This window comes from Salmo trutta, chromosome 13, assembly GCF_901001165.1.
Source record: "Salmo trutta chromosome 13, fSalTru1.1, whole genome shotgun sequence".
NCBI lineage: Eukaryota > Metazoa > Chordata > Actinopteri > Salmoniformes > Salmonidae > Salmo > Salmo trutta.
In genome coordinates, this window is record NC_042969.1 from 65309345 (window position 1) to 65335840 (window position 26496).

The window sequence follows — 26496 nt, forward strand, 5'->3', positions numbered from 1 at the left end:
TTGAACAGCTGTACTGTATAAGGCTCCTTTTGTATTACATGTGATGTCACAAAGGGTATCAGGCAGAGTACTACTAAAACTACATATGGCCTCACTGCTGCCATCTACTGAGGAATGAGCCAAATAGCTGCACTAAAACCAGACATGTGAGGCCTCAGCTAAAGTATAGCACAAGCAAATTCAAACCCTGAAAAGAAAAACAATCAATTTTCACCCTTTCTCTGTTTAATACAAACACACACACACACACACACACACACACACACACACACACACACACACACACACACACACACACACACACACACACACACACACACACACACACACACACACACACACACACACATACAGACACACACACGTGAGTATGCACAAGGCACACACACACAAACGCACAAACACTCATAAATACATACAGTATCTCCATTGACCTCATTCAGATTCGACTGAAAGCAGAGTGTGCCAAGAACAAGCTAGGTGTGGCGGTTGGTTGCTATAAATCTGCTGAGAGAAAACCGATGAAATTCTGACTTGACTTGTTAGATGAAAGGAATTCAAATCAGATACAATCCATTAGCTCCTGTTCTCAATGGTTAGGCATACATGACCTCAAATCCTGGAACAGCCTGTTACACAATGTATAGCACGTTAAAAGCCCTCTTTATTTAATGATACATTTAAAGTAATTGCATTGTTATGTTATAATCCCCTCCATTTGACAAATTGACACAATGGACACAAAGAAAATGCCATATAAATATTCCCGAAAATATATCTCATTGTGAAACTTGTGTAAAATCTATCTGGTTGATTGTTGAGACAGTTAAGTGAAACCTTTTCTTGCTTTCTTGAGAAATAGTCTCAGTAATCTTTATTCCAATGCAATCCAATTTCCTGTTGTTGTGGATTTGCATAATGCAATCAGAGGAAGAGGTGGGAGAGAGTGGAAGATAAATGGGACAAGGCAGAGTTTACTCTCCCAGAACTGATTCTAACAGGTGGATTTACTGAGGCAGAATCCTCCCTCATCTCCATGCATCACAAACGCACTCACATACACACACACACACGCACACGCACGAGCACACACACACTCACACTCTCCTTGGTTGGTCGATGCCTGGGCTTGTTTCAGCAACTTAGGAGGGACCCACAATGCTCTTGACCAGAGCACTGATGCATGTTGGGGTGAGGTCTGGCTAGGAGTCAGGAGTGCATGTGATTTTGGCCACCCTCCTCCTCCTATGCCTCCCCTTCCCCCCTCTTTTCCCTCCCTCCCTCCCTCCCTCCCTCCCTCCCTCCCTCCCTCCCTCCCTCCCCCCCCCCCGCCCAATGTTTCCCATTCTCCTCCTCCTCTCCACAATGAAAGATTCAGAGGTTATTAACTGCTTGGCTTCCTCTGCGATTAGAGCCGGGTTCACTGCCCCTTATTAATGCAGAGGCACACACCACTGCCATTAGCAGCCATGAGAAGTGGAATGTTCTGACTAAGACCCTGCGGAGCAAACATTGGCACACAAACACACTCTGTGACACACGCATGCACGCACACAAACATGTACACACACACACACGCACACAGACACATAGACACACACACTCACACAGACACACACATAGACAGACACACACAATGACTGCACAAACTTAGCATATACACCACCGAGGGCACATTCTTTGGCACATAGAAGTAAGAGAGACTTATTTCAGTAGGCTATCATTTAGACCATAAGAGGTAAACCACAAGGGGTAGACCACAAGGGGTAGACCATAAGGGGTAGACCACAAGAGGTAGACCACAAGGCGTAGACCATAAGAGGTAGACCACAAGAGGTAGACCACAAGGGGTAGACCACAAGAGGTAGACCACAAGGGGTAGACCACAAGAGGTAGACCACAAGGGGTAGACCATAAGAGGTAGACCACAAGAGGTAGACCACAAGAGGGAAAAAGCACTGAGTGAATACTGGTACTACTAGGTAGGCCACAGGTTGCATCCCAAACGGCACCCTATTCCCTAGCCTAGCCTATATAGTGCACTACGTTTGACCAGACCCCAATGGGCCCTAGTGCATTACTTTTGACCAGACCCCAATGGGCCCTAGTGCACTACTCAATATTAGGAAGGTGTTCCTAATGTTTGGTATACTCACTGTATAGGGAAATATGATGCATTTCCGAAGAAGCCACAGATTCACCATTCCCTAGAACAGCCAACATTGGCCTATATGTGATAGGATAGAGGGTAGGTACGGTTGTACACTGAGTGTAAAAAAAACATTAAGAACACCTTCCTAATATTGACTTGCAACCCCACTGGCAGAACGGGTGTTGTATGTGGAGGATGAGGGCTGCAGTATGTGTCTCAGATAGGGGGGAGTGAGGCCTAAGAGGGTTTTATAAATAAGCATCAACCAGTGGGTCTTGCGACAGGTTTACAGAGATGACCAGTTTACAGAGGAGTATAGAGTGCAGTGATGTGTCCTATAAGGAGCATTGGTGGCAAATCTGATGGCCGAATGGTAAAGAACATCTAGCCGCTCAAGAGCACCCTTACCTGCCGATCTATAAATGACATCTCAGTAATCTAGCAGGATGGTCATCTGAATCAGGGTTAGTTTGGCAGCTGGGGTGAAAGAGGAGTGATTATGATAGAGGAAACTAAGTCTAGATTTAACTTTAGCCTGCAGCTTTGATCTGTTCTGAGAGAAGGACAGTGTATTGTCTAGCTATACTCCCAAATACTTGTATGAGGTGACAACCTCAAGCTCTAAACCATCAGAGGTAGTAATCACACAGATGGGGAGAGGGGCATTCTTCTTACCAAACCACATGACCTATGTTTTGGAGGCGTTCAGATCAAGGTTAAGGTCAGAGAAAGCTTGTTGGACACTAAGAAAGCTTTGTTGTAGAGCGTTTATCACAAAATCTGGGGAGGGGCCACCTGAGTATAAGACTGTATCATCTGCATATAAATGGATGAGAGAGCTTCCCACTGCCTGAGCTATGTTGTTGAAACTCTACAGCTTTAAAAATGAGCTTTGTATTTTGGCTATAAACAGGGACAATATAAGCTGAAAATGTGACAGTAGCAAGGATGACCTTTGGGTTCAAGTTCTTTTTCTGTCAGCAATTGATTTGTCTTGTCTGACAGCCACAGTAGCAGGTTATCTGTCCCTCTCTATGAGCTCTTTTTATTTCGGCTCAATGTTAATAGATCACTAAATGTGTGAGGAATCAGCACATTTCCTTTTACCTCAGACACCAATCAATGCTGGTGTGGCCCCACAGAGAGAGGAGGACTAAATGGGAGCATTGTTGAGCTCACTTACTGTACTGGTACCTCATCCTCGTCCAGACATAGTAGACCACAATCACCTTCGGTGCTATAAGGACTTAAGAAAATGAATGCAAAAGATTGCATCTCACCTGAAGAAGAACGAATTACAGTTGAAGCCGGAAGTTTGCATTCACCTTAGCCAAATACATTTAAACTCAGTTTTTCACAATTCCTGACATTTAATCCTAGTAAATATTCCCTGTCTTAGCTCAGTTAGGATCACCACTTTATTGTAAGAATGTGAAATGTCAGAATAATAGTAGAGAGAATGATTTATTTCAGATTTTATTTCTTTCATCACATTCCCAGTGGGTCAGAAGTTTACATACACTCAATTAGTATTTGGTAGCATTGCCTTTAAATTGTTTAACTTGGGTCAAACGTTTCGGGTAGCTTTCCACAAGCTTCCCACAATAAGTTGGGTGAATTTTGACCCATTCCTCCTGTAACTGAGTCAGGTTTGTAGGCCTCCTTGCTCGCACACACTTTTTCAGTTCTGCCCACAAATTTACTATAGGGTTGAGGTCAGGGCTTTGTGATGGCCACTCCAATACCTTGACTTTGTTGTCCTTAGGCCATTTTGTCACAACTTTGGAAGTATGCTTGGGGTCATTGTCCAGTTGGAAAATCCATTTGCGACTAAGCTTTAACTTCCTGACTGATGTCTTGAGATGTTGCTTCAATATATCCACATCATTTTCCTGCCTCATAATTTTCCTTCCTTTTGTGAAGTGCACCAGTCCCTCCTGCAGCAAAGCACCCCTACAACATGACGCTGCCACCCCTGTGCTTCACGGTTGGGATGATGTTCTTCGGGTTGCAATCCTCCCCCTTTTTCCTCCAAACATAACGATGGTCATTATGGCCAAACAGTTCTATTTGTGTTTCATCAGACCAGAGGACATTTCTCAAAAAAGTACGATCTTTGTCCCCATGTGCAGTTGCAAACCGTAGTCTGGCTTTTTTATGGCGGTTTTGGAGCAGTGGCTTCTTCTTTGCTGAGCGGCCTTTCAGGTTATGTCGATATAGGACTCGTTTTACTGTGCATATAGATACTTTTGTACCTGTTTCCTCCAGCACCTTCACAAGATCTTTTGCTTTTGTTCTTGGATTGATTTGCACTTTTCACACCAAAGTACATTCATCTCTAGGAGACAGAATGCGTATCCTTCCTGAGCGGTATCACGGCTGCGTGACCCCATGGTGTTTATACTTGTGTACTATTGTTTGTACAGATGAACGTGGTACTTTCAGGCGTTTGGAAATTGCTCCCAAGGATGAACCAGACTTGTGGAGGGCCACCATTTTTTTTCTGAGGTTTTGGCTGATTTCTTTTGATTTTCCCATGATGTCAAGCAAAGAGGCACTGAGTTTGAACGTAGGCCTTGAAATACATCCATAAGGAACACCGTAAATTGATTACTTACTGTAAGCTCTCCTTCCAGACTCACATCAAACATCTCCAATACAAAGTTAAATCTAGAATTGGCTTCCTATTTCGCAACAAAGCATCCTTCACTCATGCTGCCAAACATACCCTCGTAAAACTGACCATCCTACCGATCCTTGACTTCGGCGATGTCATTTACAAAATAGCCTCCAATACCCTACTCAATAAACTGGATGCAGTCTATCACAGTGCCATCCGTTTTGTCACCAACGCCCCATATACTACCCACCACTGCGACCTGTACGCTCTCGTTGGCTGGCACTCGCTTCATACTCGTCGCCAAACCCACTGGCTCCAGGTCATCTACAAGACCCTGCTAGGTAAAGTCCCCCCTTATCTCAGCTCACTGGTCACCATAGCAGCACCCACCTGTAGCACGCGCTCCAGCAGGTATATCTCTCTGGTCACCCCCAAAGCCAATTCCTCCTTTGGCCGTCTCTCCTTCCAGTTCTCTGCTGCCAATGACTGGAACGAACTACAAAATCTCTGAAACTGGAAACACTTATCTCCCTCACTAGCTTTAAGCAGCAGCTGTCAGAGCAGCTCACAGATCACTGCACCTGTACATAGCCCATCTATAATTTAGCCCAAACAACTACCACTTCCCCTACTGTATTTATTTATTTTGCTCCTTTGCACCCCATTATTTATATTTCTACTTTACCTTACTTCCACTACATATCTACCATTCCAGTGTTTTACTTGCTATATTGTATTTACTTTTCCACCATGGCCTTTTTGCCTTTACCTCCCTTATCTCACCTCATTTGCTCACATTGTATGTAGACTTATTTCTCTACTGTATTATTGACTGTATGTTTGTTTTACTCCATGTGTAACTCTGTGTTGTTGTATGTGTCAGACTGCTTTGCTTTATCTTGTAAATGAGAACTTGTTCTCAACTTGCCTACCTGGTTAAATAAAGGTGAAATAAAAAAATAAATACAAAATCCAAGTGATAACTCCAGATGGAATAAGGACAGGTCTGATAAATGTGTTGTTCCAATCAGAAGATAAACAGCGGACCACATGGAACAGGTCTACTGTACACTACACCAGCAGCCGTCGGCTAAGTAATTATCTAAAGCCTACAGTACATATCCATAACCCCTCCTATGGAAATAATGGAAATGTGTAGCTACTGTTCTCTATAAATGTAGGATACTACAGGCCTACTATTTACAAAGCTCTAATGTTGATCACAAGTAACAAATACTTCAAGAGCCCCCATTGGGTCTACTTTGCTTGTTTAAATTGGTTTAGAACTTGAACAAATACCAATCTGGCCCTTTGCCACCTAATGTGAAACCTACGTTATCTATTATGATATGAGTAAAGAGAAAAGCTTCACACTCAATCAACCATGGCGTCTGTCTTGTCCCTCTCTGACAGCTTGAAGCAGCTACAGTTACCTTCCACTCTGAGTGTGTGTTGTCACCAGACATGACTCTTAGTTTAGATAATGCTCTGTCTTTCCTGTACCTCGTGCCAAATGACGATGATTTTCCACAAGAGGAAATAAAAGTTATTTCTTGATTTCAAATAAGACACACAATAATGTCATTAAATATTGACTGAATATTTGTTTGAATAATAGCAGTACTGAAGTATTTCCACAGAGTCACTTATGAAAACAACTGTTGTCATAACCGACAGTTGATTGTAACGAACACCAGATTAGGTCAATCGACAGTTGACTGTAACAAACACCAGATTAGGTCAATCGACAGTTGATTGTAACAAACACCAGATTAGGTCAACGACAGTTGATTGTAACAAACACCAGATTAGGTCAATCGACAGTTGATTGTAACAAACACCAGATTAGGTCAACGACAGTTGATTGTAACAAACACCAGATTAGGTCAATCGACAGTTGATTGTAACAAACACCAGATTAGGTCAATCGACAGTTGATTGTAACAAACACCAGATTAGGTCAACGACAGTTGATTGTAACAAACACCAGATTAGGTCGATCGACAGTTGATTGTAACAAACACCAGATTAGGTCAACGACAGTCTCTATCAATGGTAAAGCATCTTAAAGGTCTTGGCCAGTGGTCTTTTGGCCTGGTGAAAACAGTTTATGATATTCTCTATCATGTAGGATAATGTGTACCCATCTCTGACACTTTTCTGTTTGTAACTGATTCATTTGAATGGGTATGTTTTTGTGTGTTATCGTTGGCATCACTATTGTACCAAGTGAAGGGAGCATGTAGGCAGATCCACCTGACCGTGATCAGGATGAGGATGGGTGCCAATGGAAGTGCCCAGATCAGCCCCCTCTCATTACCGCCCCCTAACTCCCCTCTGCTCCCCCCACCTCCATGGACTCTGCCCGCTCTGTCTCCACGCTCCTCTGCTCATCCCTTAAATTAATTCATCTGCACATCTCTGTCCCTTTAACACCACATTAACCCCGGCCACGGGAGGCATCCTGTCGGAAATAAATGTGCCTATGTGGCTCAACAGTGCCACATCAGTTTGACCTTTCCAACTCTACCCCTGAGCACCCCCTGGCTTTAGGCATGTTTCATCTGAATTTCAACATAGGGCCAATGCAAAACATACCCAAACGCCTGCTCATCGCTCCCTGCTCTCTAACATTTCACAGGGACCAGGTGTATGGGGAATGGGGAACAGGGGTTTTGAGATGGGGGCTTTGTGTCACTGTGCACCATCCTTTCAACCACCCTAGTTCAAGAAAATACATTCACAAAACCTTGCTAAACATATGCTGTTGTCTAATGATAAAATATCTATATTATTTCCATGGAGAGGGATGGAGTCATTGAGCTGGGTCATGCTACACTGGCTGCTATCTGGAGGACAGAGAGGGTGTATTAGCGATGACTCAGGCCTAGTAGATTGAGACATGGTGACTGCACAGCTGCATCAGTACCCCCTACCTGTGTGACTCCCCAGCCCCCCTGGCTCCCCCGAACCCCCACATGACCCCCTCAGTCTCACATCACACACACACACACACACACACACACACACACACACACACACACACACACACACACACACACACACACACACAAACACATACGGTCAAACAAACATTGAGAACAATATGGGTAAGTAACAACTATATGAGATAAAATATCACTTTTATAACACCTTTACAATTGTAGCAGAGCAATCTAGACCCCACATTATCTCTGACACAACTTGTATTTTCTTGTAACTAAACATACAGTATATTACTTTTGTCAGTATTTCTGTCCAAGCACAACCCCCTAGCTCACAACTGTTTAAATGTTTTGAACCATTTCCCTCAAGAGGCATACAGTACATGTTAGATTCCAACGCTATAGGAAAATGTACTGTGTATTTGAGGATGTTTCCTACTCAGGAATCATTTACATAAATCTTCAATCTTGGAAACCTTTACCGGGAAAGAAAGGGCAGCCAAATGGGCTGAGGGTGAACTGATGGCTTGGCTGGCGGACTGTTTCAGTGCCTCTGCCTCCACTTCAGAGCAGTGCAGTGTAGGCCCTGCAGCCTGGGAGGCAGAGGACATCGAGCGGAGACACTCTTTCACAGTCTGTCCCACTCATAAAGAGTTGCATGGTTTTATGACCCCGTTGCTCAACATCATATGCCTCCACTGCCTGGATGTGGCCTGAGATAAGGCTGAGGAGAGAATGAGCCATGTGCTGAGCTCTCTGGCTACTCTCTCGCTACTCATAGTTATACTAGTCACAGTCACACTACTCACAGTTACACTACTCATAGTCACACTACTCACAGTCACACTACTCACAGTCACACTACTCACAGTTACACTACTCACAGTTACACTACTCACAGTCACACTACTCACAGTCACACTACTCACAGTTACACTACTCACAATCACACTACTCACAGTCACACTACTCACAGTTACACTACTCACAGTCACACTACTCACAGTCACACTACTCAATTAGATCAAAGAGAGGAGGGAGGAAATTCAAGATGCAATGACAGCCCAGTATTGGTATTGCTACTGCCAACTACACCAACAAAAAAGCCCACTGAATGAGACTTGTCTGATCCTGGCTCATAACAGCAGCAGTCTATTTCATACCATGGCCTACTTACATTTCTTTATCAGAGGACAGGTAAACCATAGCCCACTATACTGACCCATTGCCGTTTAGAACATTTCACTTCAATGAAAGGGGGACGGTAAAAGCATTGAAATGCCCTTGTTGCTTGCAGATTCTATAAATCATGTCTTTATGATAAGCTAATTGCCTTATCCTTGACAGCAGCTTGCAGTGAGGGCAGTTAAAGGGGCAGGATTACAAGACGATGGCCTATAAAGAGTTTAGCTCAGATTGTAAGTGGGTGTGTGGGAGGGAGGGAGAGGGAGGGAGGACTGGTGACTGGCTTTAGGTCAATAACAACTATTTTTATTCTGGATAATCTGAGACAGGTAGCTACTTACTGTATCCTTTTGAACTATTCAAATATTCACTGTCACCACATTGATAATCATAACTTATCAAGGAAAAGTTCAAATATCCCTGTTTCTGACTGTCTGTCTCTCTCTCTCGCTCTGTGTGTGTGTGTGTGTGTGGACAAGGTAATAAAAGTGCAGCTATCTATCAAATACAAGTATTGCGGCCCCATGAAAGACAGCCTTTTCAACCTTTAACCTGTTTCCCACCTCGTCATGCAACCCTATGTTGGCTAGTCCCATCAAGACAGAAATCAGATTGGAGCTTCTTTTCTCAAGTGTTTTAAAGTTGTTTGCTTTCTCCTTTATAGATTCATTTTATGATCACCTTTGCACTATAAAAACCATATCAGTGGGAGAACTGCTTGGATCCAGGGGTAAAAAAAACAGCTGAAACTGCTAAAGACAATACATGGGAATATATCGCACTGAACAACCACAGACTGTTCCATAGTGATGCACAACATGTCAATGTTGTTCTGAAATTCCTCTCACCCTTCACACCATCATCAGTATGACCAGTAATTACCCCAAAGATGCCTAACTTTTGTCTTTTCATTAGTCTAAATGGGTTTATTAATGAGTTCATAACACATGAGTGATACTGGACCAGAGTGAAACTGCATAGCGTGAATGCCTTAGACTACTTCCTGCATTGCTTTGCAAAGAGCCTCATGGCTGTTGGCTGCCCAATCCATTCAGAGGAAGCCATTAGAACAAACGACTCTCGGGGGCAGCAAAGCAGACCGGGCATGACATTTACAAACCTAATCACCTCCCAGTCTCCTATGCAAGGACAAACCACACAGACTGTCTGCATACAAACACAATGAAGACAAGGTGAGGTGAGGGACTTCTACTGATATCCCCATGCAAGGTCCTTGTTTTATCCACAAGGCTTCTGGACAGGTCTAGAATGAGAGATTAGACAATGAGGAAACTCTTGAGGAAGAAAGCCAACATTCGTTTTGAAACAGAAACTTTCCCGATTCGCTTTACATACACTACCTGTTGCTTCCTGCCTCTCGACCAAACGCATCCACTCTGTTCTCCCTCACTCTCTCTTGCGCTCTTTGTCTTTCCCACTGGTGGCATCAGACACTGTTAATGATTATTACCATGTTCTGCTTCAGAGCCACCAGGCCACCACCTGACACCTGAGGGTGGGGAAAGGGGCTATTCCTCTTCGTCCCAGGGTAACCCAGTGAGCCTAGAGAAGAATGATGTCACCTCTCTCATGGCTATGTCAGAGAGGACATAATCCCAGTAGCTGAAAACCTGACGTTACACCCGTGAGTCCTGCTCTTGTTATGAACCATTTATTGTCCAATAGAAGAAATAGAATCCTTGTGTTTTTGTGGTCAGTCTACTAACCAAGGAATTGTATTGTTTGTGTATTCCAGAAAAAGGGTACATACACTACTGGTCAAGTTTTAGAACACCTACTCATCCAGGGTTTTTCTTTATTTTTACTCTTTTCTACATAGTAGAATAATAGTGAAGACATCAACACTATGAAATAACACATGGAATCATGTAGTAACCAATATTGTATATTTGAGATTCTTCAAATAGCCACCCTTTGCCTTGTTGACAGCTTTTAAGAATCTCAAAAATGTAATATATTTTAACACTTTTTGGTTTACATGATTCCATATGTGTTATTTCATAGTTTCGATGTCTTCACTACTATTCTACAATGTAGAAAATAGTAAAAAATAAAGAAAAACCCTTGAATGAGTCAGTGTTCAGTGACCGGTAGTGTATATTTTTCCCTTGTACACTGTCTGTCATCTTGACAAAAACATATTTTGATATCAACCTACTTAGAAAGGATGTCACTTATGTTGTTGCTTTACGTTTCTCTTCCTAAGAACATGACCATAGACGACCTGCAGGAACAGTCAGTGAAGGCTATTGACTGGGTGGTCAGTGTAGTCAATTAAGTGGCTCTACCTGCTATAGCCTTGTACCAGAGATGACATCAGCACTGGGCAAGATGGATGACCTCTATAGCCAGAGAAGGGCAGGTAGGCGGTTCTGAGGGAGATTGTATGTTTCACTTCCGGGCTCAGGAGGTGAAGCCCAGGGTTGCCAGCTCCCTCTTGTCAGGGGTCAGGTAAGGAAAGGGTCAGGAGGTTTCTTAGGATAATCTCTGACAAGTTCCACCTGCTGCTGTGGCTGAATTTGGAGCCTAGGTTTTGGCTCCTGGGCGGGCATCCCCTGATGCGCCCCCCAGACATGGAGGATGAGCTCCAGAACAGGGCAGCTATAGTATGACCGTGGCTGTGATTCTACACAACATCCAGCCCTTCGTGGAGAGCAATGAAGCAGGACCATCCTCCCCTGGGGCTTTTCCCTTCAAGGCCTCTACACCACTGTTACTGATGACTTGTCACTGATGCTCTTCCAAGCTCCACACTGTCTCAAGGATGGACAGAGCAGGGATTGATGGTTGAGCACATTGGCTCAGCCATAAGTGAGGACACCTTGGACAACATCACAAGCTCTCTGTTGTTCCAGAACATGGACTACAGCCCGGCTACCACGCTCTCAGAGGGAAGGGCCTCCTCCCATTAGTCTTCGACAACCCTGCACACTCTCCAGGAGACAATTTCTGTGACGGTAATGGACCATGCCCTCTTCACATCTGGATCGGAGAGCCAAAGTGAGTTCCTCTCCGCAGAGGAGAAATTGGAGCTGGTCAGGGTGGTCATTGGAATTATCGTTGACTAGCCTGGTTGCCTCTGCCTGGCTGAGAACAGCATCTCTGCAGAGTCGTTGGTTGACAAAGTGATAGTGGCTTGTAACATTATCATGGTTGTCCTTAGAAATGATTATACAGTGCAGAAAACAATTATTGAGGAGGAAGAGGAGGGCATGGAGACTACCCCTTGCTGGTACGTTGCCTGAACCACACCTTGGTAAAGGATGTTGCCAGTGAGCTTGAGGTCATGAGAGCTCATCCTCAGGTCACCCCAATCCAGTCCACCATTGGTGAGGCAGTGCTGGGGAGAACTAAGGTAGGGGATGCCCATAAAGCCTTAATTGAGGGGTCCCACCTGTCTTTGCAGGGAGAGCTGTGGAGGTACAGCAGGCCAGCAGCCCAGGTAGGGAGATGGACTCCCATCAGTCCTGTTTCAGCCCAGTCTGATACATTGGCTGCTGTATGTATCACACACACACACACACACAAACACACACACACACACACACACACACACACACACACACACACACACACACACACACACACACACACACACACATGCACCCACCCGTACTTCTCCTGAGTTGTTAATAATGTCCTGATGACAATACTGAAGTTAGTGACCCATAGCAACACCATTAATCACACAATACACCCATCGTATGATTGTAATAAATATGCTATAGATTATGTCTCAGTCATGTTTTCATTGTAAAATATGAGCTAATCAACATACAGCATCCATGAGTGACAGCTGAAACAGATCAGTCTTCCTCCCACTCTCCCAGTCCATGACAGAGACTGATCTTTTCCTGCAGAGCCTATGATTTATTTTCTTTTACCACCATCTAGTGGCTATTTAGTGTATGACGTTTCTAGAGTAGAGCCTGAATTATTAGACCAAATCAAATCAACAACAAATGTTGGCATGTGGACTAATATGTTGTTGAGTTGTGTTCTTACACTGGTACAGTCATGCCCTATGAGAGATGTATGACTGCGCATGTGCGAAAATAAATAAAGTGCATTTTCCCCCGTTCTGGTTAAGACACCAATGATGAACATGTGTGTTTATTCCTCCGTTAAGTAAACCGGTATTCCTGTCCTGAAGATGTCAGCACCAACAGGTTATGGGCCCAGGAGGGAACATGGAAGCCGATGGAATAGATTATATTTCGACGGAGATGAAAAAAAGTACGAGTTATGGGAGACAAAGTTTTTGGGGCACTTGCGTTTGCTTGGGCTAAAGGCCGCCATATTGAGCGTGGATGAAGATGAAGAAGACAGAGAGAAAAATGAAGAAGCCTACGCCGAATTGATACAGGTTTTGGATGATAAAAGCCTTTCCCTGATAATGAGAGAAGCAGCAGATGATGGGAGAAAAGCGTTGAAGATATTGAGGGAACATTATGCAGGTAAAGGGAAGCCACGTGTGATTAGCCTCTACACTGAACTAACTTCTCTTCAGAAAGCCGCTGACGAAAGTGTTACGGACTATATCATTCGTGCTGAGACGGCTATTACAGCACTGAGAAATGCTGAAGAGACTTTAAGTGACGGGCTGTTGATTGCAATGATTCTGAAAGGTTTGCCCGAATCATTTAAGCCGTTTGCCATCCACATAACGCAGAGTGACGAGCCGACAACTTTTGGCGAGTTCAAAACCAAGTTGAGGAGCTATGAAAGCACCGAGAAGTTTAGCGCCATTTCCACTGACGACAACGTGATGAAGGCAAGTAACATTAAAGTTAGCTGGCCAAGAGGGAGAGATAAAGGGACCGAGATAACCTGCTTCAACTGTGGCCAGAAAGGGCACAAGGCCCGGGAATGTACCGTTACTGGAGAGCGCAAAGAACGGAGAAAGTGGTGTAGTTTTTGCAAGAGCTCCACTCATACTGACGCAAATTGCAGACGAAAAAGAAGAGACAATGTGAAACAAGCAACAGATGCTGAAAGCCACTCATTTGCATTCAGAATAAGTGACTGTCAGGTTAGTGGACTGAAACAGAAAGGGCTGATGGTTGATACGGGAGCAACGTCACATATAGTCACGGACATCGGGAAGTTTAAGGAGTTTGACGAGACTTTCAAACCGGAAAAACATTCCGTGGAGCTGGCTGACGGAACAAGAACGAATGGTGTCGCGGAGAGGAGAGGTGCAGCGGAGGTTTACCTGAGAGACAACACGGGTCGTCGGGTAAAAACAACGCTGATGAAGGCGCTGTACGTGCCGTCGTTTCCACAGGACATTTTCTCTGTTAAAGCAGCGACAGCCAACGGAGCTTCAGTCAAATTTCGACAGGGGTGTAACAAGCTCATCCACAAGAACGGTACCACTTTTGACATCGAGGAGTACGATAGACTTTACTATCTTAACACTGTAAGTGATGAATATGATGATGGATGTCATGGGTGCTATGATATTCACACATGGCACAAAATTCTTGGCCACTGTAATTTTGAGGATGTGTCAAAGTTAGAAAATGTGACAGAGGGAATGAAAATCACAGGTAAGATTGACAAATCTACCCTCAACTGTGAAATCTGCACTCAGGGAAAATTTGTTCAGAGCAGAAACAGAGAGCCTGATGAAAAAGCAAAAGCGGCTCTTGAGCTTGTGCACACTGATTTGGCTGGCCCTATTGAGCCAGAGGCGAAAGATGGGTTCAGATATACTCTAGCATTTACGGATGATTATTCAGGGGCAGTTTTTGTGTATTTCCTAAAAGCAAAGAGTGATACTGTAAAAGCTACTGAGAAGTTTATTGCTGATGTGGCCCCTTATGGGAAAATAAAGTGTGTCAGGTCAGATAATGGCACAGAATTCACAGCCAAAGAGTTCCAGTCACTGCTCAGTAAGAACGCCATAAGACATGAAACTTCAGCCCCTTACTCACCCCATCAAAATGGGACGGCTGAGAGAAATTGGAGAACATTGTTCGAAATGGCAAGATGCATGCTACTTGAAAGCAACCTACCAAAGAACTTGTGGACATATGCTGTAATGACTGCTGCAGTAATTCGCAATAGGTGTTACAATAAGCGTGTAGGACAGACTCCACACTACATGTTTACTGGGAGAAAGCCTGATCTTTCAAAGATGAAAGAATTTGGATCTGTTTGCTATGCATATAGACAGAACAAGAAAAAGTTAGACTCAAGATGTGAAAAGGGTATTTTTGTCGGGTATGATAAAAATAGTCCAGCATACCTAGTCTACTACCCAGACACTGGGAAAGTTCTTAAAAACAGATTAGTCAAGTGTGTTACAAAAGGTGTAGTCGAACACCAAACTCAGACAGATTTGGAAATCAGTGATGATCTTCATGGGGAGAGATTTGAAAACCCCATGCCGAAAGCCAAGATGGCAGATCAAAACTCAGAAGAGACACAAGATGTGCAAATTGAGACATCAGATGGTCAGAGTCCACGCTATCCAGACAGAGCGAGGAAGAAACCCCAGTACTTAAAAGACTATGAGTGTAAAGTGAAATGTGATGACCAGATACCACCTAGTGTTGACTACTGCTACAGAGTAATGTGCAATGCACCACAAACCTTCAAAGAAGCAATGATTTCACCAAAATCAGAGATTTGGGCTACTGCTATGAAGGAGGAGATGGATTCCCTTAGGGAAAATGATACATTCACATTAACCACACTGCCAGAGGGTAAAAATGCAGTGGGGGGCAGGTGGGTCTATGCGGTCAAAAACAATTCAGATGAGACTGAGACATACAAGGCAAGATATGTTGCAAAGGGGTATAGTCAAGTGGCAGGAATAGACTATAAGGAGACTTTTTCTCCAACTGCAAATATGACATCAGTACGCTGTTTGATGCAGCTAGCAGCTCAGTATGACTTAGAGTTACATCAGATGGATGTCAAAACAGCATATCTACATGCTCCTATTGACTGTGAAGTGTACATGGAGCAACCAGAGGGTTTTGAAGTCAGGTCAGATACAGGTGAGCAACTAGTCTGCAAACTGAACAAGTCACTGTACGGCCTGAAACAGTCAGGAAGGAACTGGAACAAAATGTTGCATGATCACCTTAGTGAAAATGGTTTTACACAGAACCCAGCTGATCACTGTGTTTATAACAAACAAACTGCAACAGAAAGGATCATTTTGATAATTTGGGTCGATGATCTAATTATCGCTGCTAGTGATAGTGACTCACTCACAAGTGTAAAAGAAATGTTACGTGAAAAATGTAAGATGAAAGATCTTGGGAGGCTTGGACATTTCCTAGGCATTGATTTTACACAAAGTGAAGGGAAAATAACGATGAACCAAACAAGGTATATAACCAAGATACTGGAAAGGTTTGGTATGTCAGACTGTAAAACAAGGTCAACACCATGTGAACAAAAACCAAACTTTGATGGTGATGGTGAACTTATTGATTCAAAAAGGTATCGTGAAGTGATAGGCAGCTTGATATATGTGATGACATGTACAAGACCGGATATCAGTTGGATTGTCAGCAAGCTGTCACAATACCTATCAGAACCAAAAGAGCAACACTGGATAGCAGCTAAACATGTGTTGAGGTACTTAAAGGGAACAATGAATCAGGAGTTGTGTTACAAAAAGGGGGTGGAAAAACTCAACCTCATAGCATATAGTGATGCTGATTGGGCAGCAGATCAAAGTGACAGACGAAGCATAACAGGGTATTGTTTTAGTTTAACTAAATGTGGACCTGTCATTTCATGGAGGTCTAAGAAGCAGCCAACAGTAGCTTTATCTACATGTGAAGCAGAGTACATGGCACTGGCTGCTACTACACAAGAAAGTTTGTACCTTGTACAGTTATTGGGCGAGATGGATAGTGAGTGCCAATATACACCAGTAACAATCTTTGAAGATAACCAAGGTGCAATTGCTCTGTCAAAGAACCCAGTGTGTCGTCAGAGATGTAAACATGTCGACATCAGATATCATTTCATTCGATCTGCACTCAGTGATGGTAAAATAAGTATTGAATATTGTCCAACGGCAGACATGGCTGCAGATGTTTTGACTAAACCTGTAACGAAGTTCAAAAATGAAAAATTCTTGGGTTACATGTTTGGAATATAAACTGACATTTGTGAGATGAATAACTGTAAGCTAAATGTGTTGATAAAGTTAGGTTGAATACGACTTGTACAGTATAAGAGCAAGTGGGGGTGTTGGCATGTGGACTAATATGTTGTTGAGTTGTGTTCTTACACTGGTACAGTCATGCCCTATGAGAGATGTATGACTGCGCATGTGCGAAAATAAATAAAGTGCATTTTCCCCCGTTCTGGTTAAGACACCAATGATGAACATGTGTGTTTATTCCTCCGTTAAGTAAACCGGTATTCCTGTCCTGAAGATGTCAGCACCAACAACAAAAATGTCACATGTGCCGAATACAACAGGAGACCTTACCGTGAATGCTTACTTACAAGCCCTTAACCAACAATAGGTTAAGGGCAGTAATAATCTAAGTATTAAAAAATGTATCATGATCAACGTAAACGTGTGGCTAACCGGTTAAGACAGGGAACGTGCACAGGACAGTTGGGCCTGAATGGACATTGTGACATAAAATGCCTCGCTTATGGAGGGAAATGTCCATACTGTAATCATTTTTAGTTATTAAGCTAGCTAGTTGAGTAGACTGAGTCGGTGTAGGCTACCTTGACCTTGATGTGCAAGACAAGCCATTGCGATGATGATATTTAGCAAGTATATACACTATATATACAAAAGTATGTGGACATTAGTGGTTTCAGCTATTTCAGCCACACCCGTTGCTGACAGGTGTAGAAAATCGAGCACACAGCCATGCAATCTCCATTGACAAACATTGGCAGTAGAATGGCCTTACTGAAGAGCTCAGTGACTTCCAGCGTGGCACCGTCATATGATACCACCTTTCCAACAAGTCAGTTCATCAAATTTATGCCCTGCTAAAGATGCCCCGGTTGACTGTATGTGCTGTTATTGTGAAGTGGAAACATCTAGATGCAACAACGGCTCAGCCGCGAAGTGGTAGGTAACACAAGGTCACCGAACGGGACCGCCGAGTGCTGAAGAGAGTAGCGTGTAAAAATCGTCTTTCCTTGGTTGCAACGCTCACTACTGAGTTCCAAACTGCCTCTGGAAGCAACATCAGCATAAGAACTGTTCGTCAGAAGCTTCATGAAAGGGGTATCCATGGCCGAGCAGTCGCACACAAGCCTAAGATCACAATGCGCAATGCCAAGCGTCAGCTGGAATGGCGTTAAGCTTGCCGCCATTGGACTCTGGAGCAGTGGAAACGCGTTCTCTGTAGTGATGAATCACACTTCACCATCTGGCAGTCCAGCGGGCGAATCTGGGTTTGGCAGATGCTAGAAGATTGCTACCTGCCCCAATGCATAGTGCCAACTGTAAAGTTTGGTGGAGGAGGAATAATGGTCAGGGGCTGTTTTTCATGGTTCTTAATGCTACAGCATACAATGACATTCTAGACGAAAATCTTAGCTAGCAGTCATCATCATGAATCAAGTTGACAATCTACTTGCAAATCCTTTTCAATCCTTGTCATATGAAGAGAAATTATAGATAAAACATATCGGTGCTCATCGGCCATTGGACATAAACATTACACAACAAGTTTGAAATCTCAAATTCAATAAATAGGGGTTTGGAAGGAATCAATCACTAGCCTGGTATTCAGTGGAGAGGGTGTGTGGTCAAAGTGTGGATTTAATGGTCTCTTTTCCAAGCTTAAAAGGAGAAACATTCACATGCAACACCATGGGCCAGAAAAGGTTGAAAACATTGGCCATGCTGTCAATCCAGCATGACTTCTGCCTTGTTCAAAACAACTGGAAACTCGGAAATCTCAGAGTTCAGTGAGTTCAAGACAACTAGGAACTAGAAAAAAACAAGCTCCGACTGGGAAAATATGTTTTGAACGGTCATCCAACTCGGAATTCCAAGTCGAGAACTCAGGCCTCTTTCAGAGTTCCCAGTTGTTTTGAAAGCACCATAAATCCAGCACAATAAGCACAGTACAGCACAATAAGTTGAGTCCAAAAATGTAATGTATGCTGCTGCATAAATGATGTAATATTCCATGGAGATCTGTATACTGTAGCTAAGAAAGTAATACAGTGTATGTTGTGTAGTAAGCTGTTAGTAGCCCATGTGCCTCACCCTAATAATTTGGTATATTCCCCCTCATAATTTAGCCTAGTGTTCTGACTTGGTGGTGCACATGTAGCCTATAGACTGTTTTAGAGAAATGTCATCATAGAACATGGTTCTGAAAATAAAGCTCTGCTGTTGGAACAGCTTTATGTCGGCCCCTAACAGTTCGTGGGCATCGTTTGTCGCGGTTATAGTGGAAGTAATGCATTGTTTCGTGTTGTGTAGTGGCTTTCCAGGCATGCATCAAAACCATATTTTTTTCCCCCCCACCAACATTTACATGCTAAAATTGCCACCGGAACTTCCACACCCGGTTTCAGGGATGGCTAACTGGAAATTCCTTCGGTCTCCACTGAGTTGGGTAAATCAACTTTTAGTTTTTTTCCAACCATAATATTATTTGCGGAACAATCTTCAAAATCTTCTTAAATTTGATCAGAAAACCGATTATTAAGTACCTTCCCACTAGGCACACTGGTTGAATTAACGTCGTTTCCACGTAATTTCAATGTGTTTGCTTTCTTATGACGGTGTTTTCTTTCTGCATGCATTTCGTAGCCTATTTCTATTTTGATGTATGTATTTCTGTCCCTTTCTGTAATTCAGGGCTAATCTGTAAAATACTAATTGGTTTCAGTATGACTCCCTGATAAAAAAAATAAAGGTTGTCCTACTATGAGTATTTCGAATTTACTTTGGATTAGACTCCGTGTGGAGATTCAACAGGTAGGCTATGCAACGCCAAGCCACCTCTTATGGCACCTGAATGTTCCTGTTAAATATGTGTTGGCTTGAAAACAATAAAAAAATGCATCAACTGGGAAATGTGAGAAAGTCAGTAGTTGAAACTAAGCGATGTTTGTGTTTTGACTTGTGCGACGCAGAACTAGAAATAGCCGTAGCCGTAATAAAGCTATAGCCCGAGTGTGAAATCTTGGACTGAGCTAAAATTCAAATAATATTTTCCAGTGAGGGAGCTTTTCTTGTGGGGTCATTCACGATTCTTACAAAGTACTGTAGGCTGGCAGAACAAGCATGTGTCAGCACTATGGAGAGCAGCGCTATGACTGGGCATTAAAAAAGAACCTAATCATCAACGCTGCTACCACTGTGCTGACCCGTACCTGATCGATTTGTAAAGAGATCTGAAATAGTTTACACGTCACTTTAAATGATTTTACAACGTTTTAGACATGGAACATAACTTCCATTTATTTCTTAGGGTTTGAAAATATAGAGCTATTTCTGTTGATAATAATATGGTTAATAGATTTAATATGTGATTAAAAAGGCATTCATTTCCTCCGTAGGTAGGTGGGTGAGGGGCGTGGTCTTGATGCGGAGTTGTACGTGACGCAAGTATGTCAGACATTAAACGTCATAATGCAACATATTATTATAATGCAACAGAGATCTTATTCATTTGTATTATAATTCCTAATTCTATGAAGCAACCTTCATGTAATGCCAGTTGTAGTTTAGTTTAATTTTGTAGACATGGCAGGCAAAAGCTGAATTGCTTTTTCTGTGCTTTGGAAAGGACCAAGGATGATGCACTTCTGTGTAAGTAATACAAAATATGGCGCCCATTCTACCCCTGCTTTGTGTTTTGTTGATTCCTCTATATCATTTCGCCGGGTTTGTTTTACAGGTCTTGCTTGGATAAACTGCTGCAGAAATGGAGGAAAACTGTAACTCTAACAAATTACAGAGGCCCAAGCTCAAAGTAAGTCTCACTAACTTATTTATTAACTGTCAAAGGTTGCTTCATGTGCTGTAATGTATCTTGCCCTGTTGTGGGACAATTACGATGTTATAAGCACTCATGTAACTTCATATGGATGGAGTATGTGTAGTGGCAGTTCTAAAAATAAAAGCAAACTCTAAAAGGCAAAATACAGCTTGAGAGACTTGAAAGTTGCTGTTCAATTATTTATTACTCACAAGTTAATTGTCCATTGTCACACTGATCCAGGTTGGTAAATGGTAAAAAAAAAGCATTGTAATCCAGATGAGGTTATGCTATTCTAACAGGTGAACCAACAACAAGTCACACTAGATGTCATAATAAAAAATAAAAAGATTTCCATTAACATACAGGTACCTGCCAAAATCACAGAAACACTTGAGTAAATGAAGGTGTATTGAAAGCTGATGTTTCCACACACTTGTGGCTCCTGAGTTAATTAAACAATTAACATCCCATCATGCTTGGGGTCATGTATAAAACGCTGGGCAGGCCATTATTTTGGCTACCATGGCTGTGCCCCCATAGGATGACAATTCCTCCATCCACAGGGCACGAGTGGTCACTAAATTGTTTGATGAGCATGAAAACGATGTAAACCATATGCCATGGCCCTCTGTCACCAGATCTCAACCCAGTTTAACACTTATGGGAGATTCTGGAGTGGCGCCTGAGACAGCGTTTTCCACAACAAACAAAACATCCAATGATGGAATTTATTGTGGAAGAATGTTGTCGCATCCCTCCAATAGAGTTACACACATTTGTAGAATCTATGCCAAGGAGCATTGAAGCTGTTCTGGCTCATTGTGGCACAATGTACTATAAAGACACTTCATGTTAGTGTTGCCTTTATTTTTGGCAGACACCTGTATTAACCATAATAAGACAGTTTCCATACAATTCTATGCACAAGAAGTATTTATATTTTAAGTATATACAGTTGAAGTCGGAAGTTACCATACACTTAGGTTGGAGTCATTAAAACTAGTTTTTCAACCACTCTACAAATGTCTTCTTAACAGACTATAGTTTTGGCAAGTCGGTTAGGACATCTACTTTGTGCATGACACAAGTAATTTTTCCAACAATTGTTTACAGACAGATTATTTCACTTATAATTCACTGTATCACAATTCCAGTGAGTCAGAAGTTTAATTACACTAAGTTTACTGGGCCTTGAAACAGCTTGGAAAATTCCAGAAAATGATGTCATGGCTTTAGAAGCTTCTGATAGGCTAATTGACATCATTTGAGTCAATTGGAGGTGTACCTGTGGATGTATTTCAAAGCCTACTTTCAAACTCAGTGCCTCTTTGCTTGACATCATGGGAAAATCAAAAGAAATCAGCCAAGACCTCAGAAAAAAAATTGTAGACCTCCACAAGTCTGGTTCATCCTGGGGAGCAATTTCCAAAAGCCTAAAGGTACCACGTTGTCACGTCCTGACCATAGAAGCTTTTATTTTCTATGGTAGAGTAGGTCAGGGCGTGACGTGTTTTGTCTAGTTAAAATGTTCTATGTTGTTATGTTCTAGTTTCTGTTTTTCTATGTTTTTTGGGGGGGGATGATCTCCAATTAGAGGTCATCGTTGTCTCTAATTGGGGATCATATTTAAGTAGACGTTTTTCCCAGTTGGCTTTGTGGGAGATTATTTTGAGTTAGTGTATGTTGCACCTCTTCGTCACGGTTTGTTGTTTTTGTTTATTAGTTTATTGTATGTCTTGCATAGTTTCACAGTTAAATAAAGATGTGGAACGACACACACGCTGCGCTTTGGACCGCTCCTTCATACGACAATCGTGACACACGTTCTGTACAAACAATAGTACGCAAGTATAAACACCATGGGACCACGCAGTGCAAATCAATCCCAGAACAACAGCAAAGGACCTTGTGAAGATGCTGGAGGAAACAGGTACAAAAGTATCTATATCCACAGTAATAGGAGTCGACATAACCTGAAAGGCCGCTCAGCAAGGAAGAAGCCACTGCTCCAAAACCGCCATTAAAAAGCCAGACTACAGTTTGCAACTGCACATGGGGACAAAGATCGTACTTTTTGGAGAAATGTCCTCCCGTCTGATGAAACAAAAATTGAACTGTTTGGCCATAATGACCAGGGTCATGTTTGGAGGAAAAAGGGGGAACACCATCCCAACCGTGATGCACGGGGGTGGCAGCATCATGTTGTGGGGGTGCTTTGCTGCAGGAGCGACTGGTGCACTTCACAAAATAGATGGTATCATGAGGCAGGAAAATGATGTGGATATATTGAAGCAACATCTCAAGACATCAGTCAGGAAGTTAAAGCTTGGTTGCAAATGGGTCTTCCAAATGGACAAGACCCCAAGCATACTTCCAAAGTTGTGGCAAAATGGCTTAAGGACAACAAAGTCAAGGTATTGGCGTGGCCATCACAAAGCCCTGACCTCAGTCCCATAGAAAATGTGTGGGCAGAACTGAAAAAGTGTGTGTGAGCAAGGAGGCCTATAAAACCTGACTCAGTTACACCAGCTCTGTCAGGAGGAATGGGCCAAACTTCACCCAACTTATTGTGGGAAGCTTGTGGAAGGCTACCTGAAACGTTTGACCCAAGTTAAACAATTTAAAGGCAATGCTACCAAATACTAATTGAGTGTATGTAAACTTCTGACCCACTGGGAATGTGATGAAAGACATGAAAGCCAAAATAAATCCTTCTCTCTACTATTATTCTGACATTTCACATTCTTAAAATAAAGTGGTGATCCTAACTGACCTAAGACAGGGAATTCTTACTAGGATTAAATGTCAGGAATTGTGAAAAACTGAGTTTAAATGTATTTGCCTAAGGTGTTTGTAAACTTCCAACTTCAACTGTATTTCTATCCAATCATCAGTCAACCAAACAATTCCCATACATTTTATTTTCTATACACAAAATGTCTCTTACATACCGGCCCCATTATTATTACGGCATGAGGCGAAACAATAAACACCGTAAGTTCAATAGAGCCAAAAAGAAAATGACATCATAAACATAATACACAAAACTTGAGTCCATGATGAGTGTCTCTCATGTGTGTGTGCATGTGTTGATCTTCATGTAAACAGGTGCAAGTCACAGGAGGCTGCTGAAGGGAGGACTGCTCATAATAATGGCTGGAATGCAGTTAATGGAATGGTATCAAACCATGTGTTTGATATGTTCAATACCATTCCATTTATTCCATTCCAACCATTACTATGAACCAGTCCTCCCCAGTGAAGGTGCCACTGGCCGCCTGTGGTGCAAGTATGTGTGTTCTTGAGCTGAATGGTTAAGACTGGAACTGGTTTGTCAGGTCAGTAAGTCGTTGTTGTTGGTCAGTCTTAACAGGGTTTTTTTCAGTCAAGTGATTCAAAGTTGTAGTAAGTCTAGTTGTGTTCTTTGGTAACAGAATGGGTCAACTCATCTAGCATTTCCATCTTCTTCCATCTTTCATTGCTCTTCATCCTATTCTAAGTAGTCCCTTGTTTTACTTTAGGATTTGTTTTGTTCGTTGTGCTGTCCCTTCTGACAGTCACTTTTTTTTTCTTTACTGTAGAGGTGCCACTGTCTCCACTGTCAGTGTGTGTGCTTTGGTTTACTGACTGTCCTGGGGCCAGTTTCCCAAAAGCATCTTAATGCTAAGTTCATCATTAGAACCAGGAAACCAGGCCCTGGTTTGTTTCTTGAGTTGAACTGTTGAGTTGAACTGTGTTCAGTGTTTCTTTCAATCCCTTATCCAGCTGTAGAGGTGGGTTCTTGTTGATTTCAGTGTTGTCTGTGTTGAGTGAGGTGAGTTTAACTGGAGGATTCAGACGTTTCTCTTCAACCTCCTTGAGGGAGACTGAACCACTGCTCCAACCTTTACATTTCAAGAAGACCTCTTCTGTAAAACCTTAATCTGTAGGATTGGTCACTTCAAGGTTACCTTGTCTCTGCAGTTTGACCACTGATGGTTCTCTGATTTCACTCACACTGTCACTGTTTGCAGCAAACATTGAATTTACAGGTAGAGGTTGTGACTCTGTTTTCTGCATGTTTTCCATGCACCTTTGAAGTCCCAGGGCACTGTCAGTGGGAGGGTGCTCGTTGTCCAAGGATATGTCCTTGGTTTCTTCTGCCTCAGTAATGTAGGTCAAAACAGCTTGGACACTGCACTTTGTCTCCACTACGATATGATATATTTTATTGTCCATTTACAAGGAAATTCATTTTGTGAAGTCAGCATAAAAATACACAAACACAACACACTTTAGTACAGAAAACTGTAAAGTTAGTACACAAGTCATACATATTCAAAGTCTCTGCGGCCTAAAGTCCGACCGTGTATTGGGCCTGCATCTGTCCTATGTCCCACTGTTCAGCAGTCTGATGGCAGCCAGAGTGAAACTTGCCCTGCTCCTTCTCTTGCTGAACAGTGAGACCTTATCTACACTGCTCAAAAAAATAAAGGGAACACTTAAACAACACAATGTAACTCCAAGTCAATCACACTTCTGTGAAATCAAACTGTCCACTTAGGAAGCAACACTGATTGACAATACATTTCACATGCTGTTGTGCAAATGGAATAGACAACAGGTGTAAATTATAGGCAATTAGCAAGACACCCCCAATAAAGGAGTGGTTTTGCAGGTGGGGACCACAGACCACTTGTCAGTTCCTATGCTTCCTGGCTGATGTTTTGGTCACTTTTGAATGCTGGCGGTGCTTTCACTCTAGTGGTAGCATGAGACGGAGTCTACAACCCACACAAGTGGCTCAGGTAGTGCAGCTCATCCAGGATGGCACATCAATTCAAGCTGAGGCAAGAAGGTTTGCTGTGTCTGTCAGCGTAGTGTCCAGAGCATGGAGGCGCTACCAGGAGACAGGCCAGTACATCAGGAGACGTGGAGGAGGCCGTAGGAGGGCAACAACCCAGCAGCAGGACCGCTACCTCCGCTTTTGTGCAAGGAGGAGCAGGAGAAGCACTGCCAGAGCCCTGCAAAATGACCTCCAGCAGGCCACAAATGTGCATGTGTCTGCTCAAACGGTCAGAAACAGACTCCATGAGGGTGGTATGAGGGCCCGACGTCCACAGGTGGGGGTTGTGCTTACAGCCCAACACCGTGCAGGACGTTTGGCATTTGCCAGAGAACACCAAGATTGGCAAATTCGCCACTGGCGCCCTGTGCTCTTCACAGATGAAAGCAGGTTCACACTGAGCACATGTGACAGATGTGACAGAGTCTGGAGACGCCGTGGAGAACGTTCTGCTGCCTGCAACATCCTCCAGCATGACCGGTTTGGCGGTGGGTCAGTCATGGTGTGGGGTGGCATTTCTTTGGGGGGCCGCACAGCCCTCCATGTGCTCACCAGAGGTAGCCTGACTGCCATTAGGTACCGAGATGAGATCCTCAGACCCCTTGTGAGACCATATTCTGGTGCGGTTGGCCCTGGGTTCCTCCTAATGCAAGACAATGCTAGACCTCATGTGGCTGGAGTGTGTCAGCAGTTCCTGCAAGAGGAAGGCATTGATGCTATGGACTGGCCCGCCCGTTTCCCAGACCTCAATCCAATTGAGCACATCTGGGACATCATGTCTCGCTCCATCCACC

The 26496-nt window shown here is 43.1% G+C and overlaps 1 protein-coding gene across 9 annotated transcripts in view; it reads left to right on the forward strand.

The window, feature by feature from the left end:
• The window catches only part of LOC115206338 (uncharacterized), a 38964-nt gene that overhangs the window by 410 nt on the left and 12058 nt on the right, over positions 1 to 26496 (forward strand). For 4 of the 9 annotated variants that reach the window (XM_029773158.1, XM_029773164.1, XM_029773165.1 and 1 more), the window contains exons 1-4: positions 19458 to 19503; positions 20453 to 20501; positions 20683 to 20705; positions 20794 to 20868. In XM_029773158.1, the coding sequence (XP_029629018.1) occupies positions 20821 to 20868 (48 nt within the window). In that variant the 5' untranslated portion in view covers positions 19458 to 19503; positions 20453 to 20501; positions 20683 to 20705; positions 20794 to 20820. Of the gene's footprint in view, positions 1 to 19457; positions 19504 to 20407; positions 20502 to 20583; positions 20706 to 20793; positions 20869 to 26496 lie in introns of those variants that run through there. The other 5 variants (XM_029773159.1, XM_029773160.1, XM_029773163.1 and 2 more) reach the window with 5 other exon arrangements.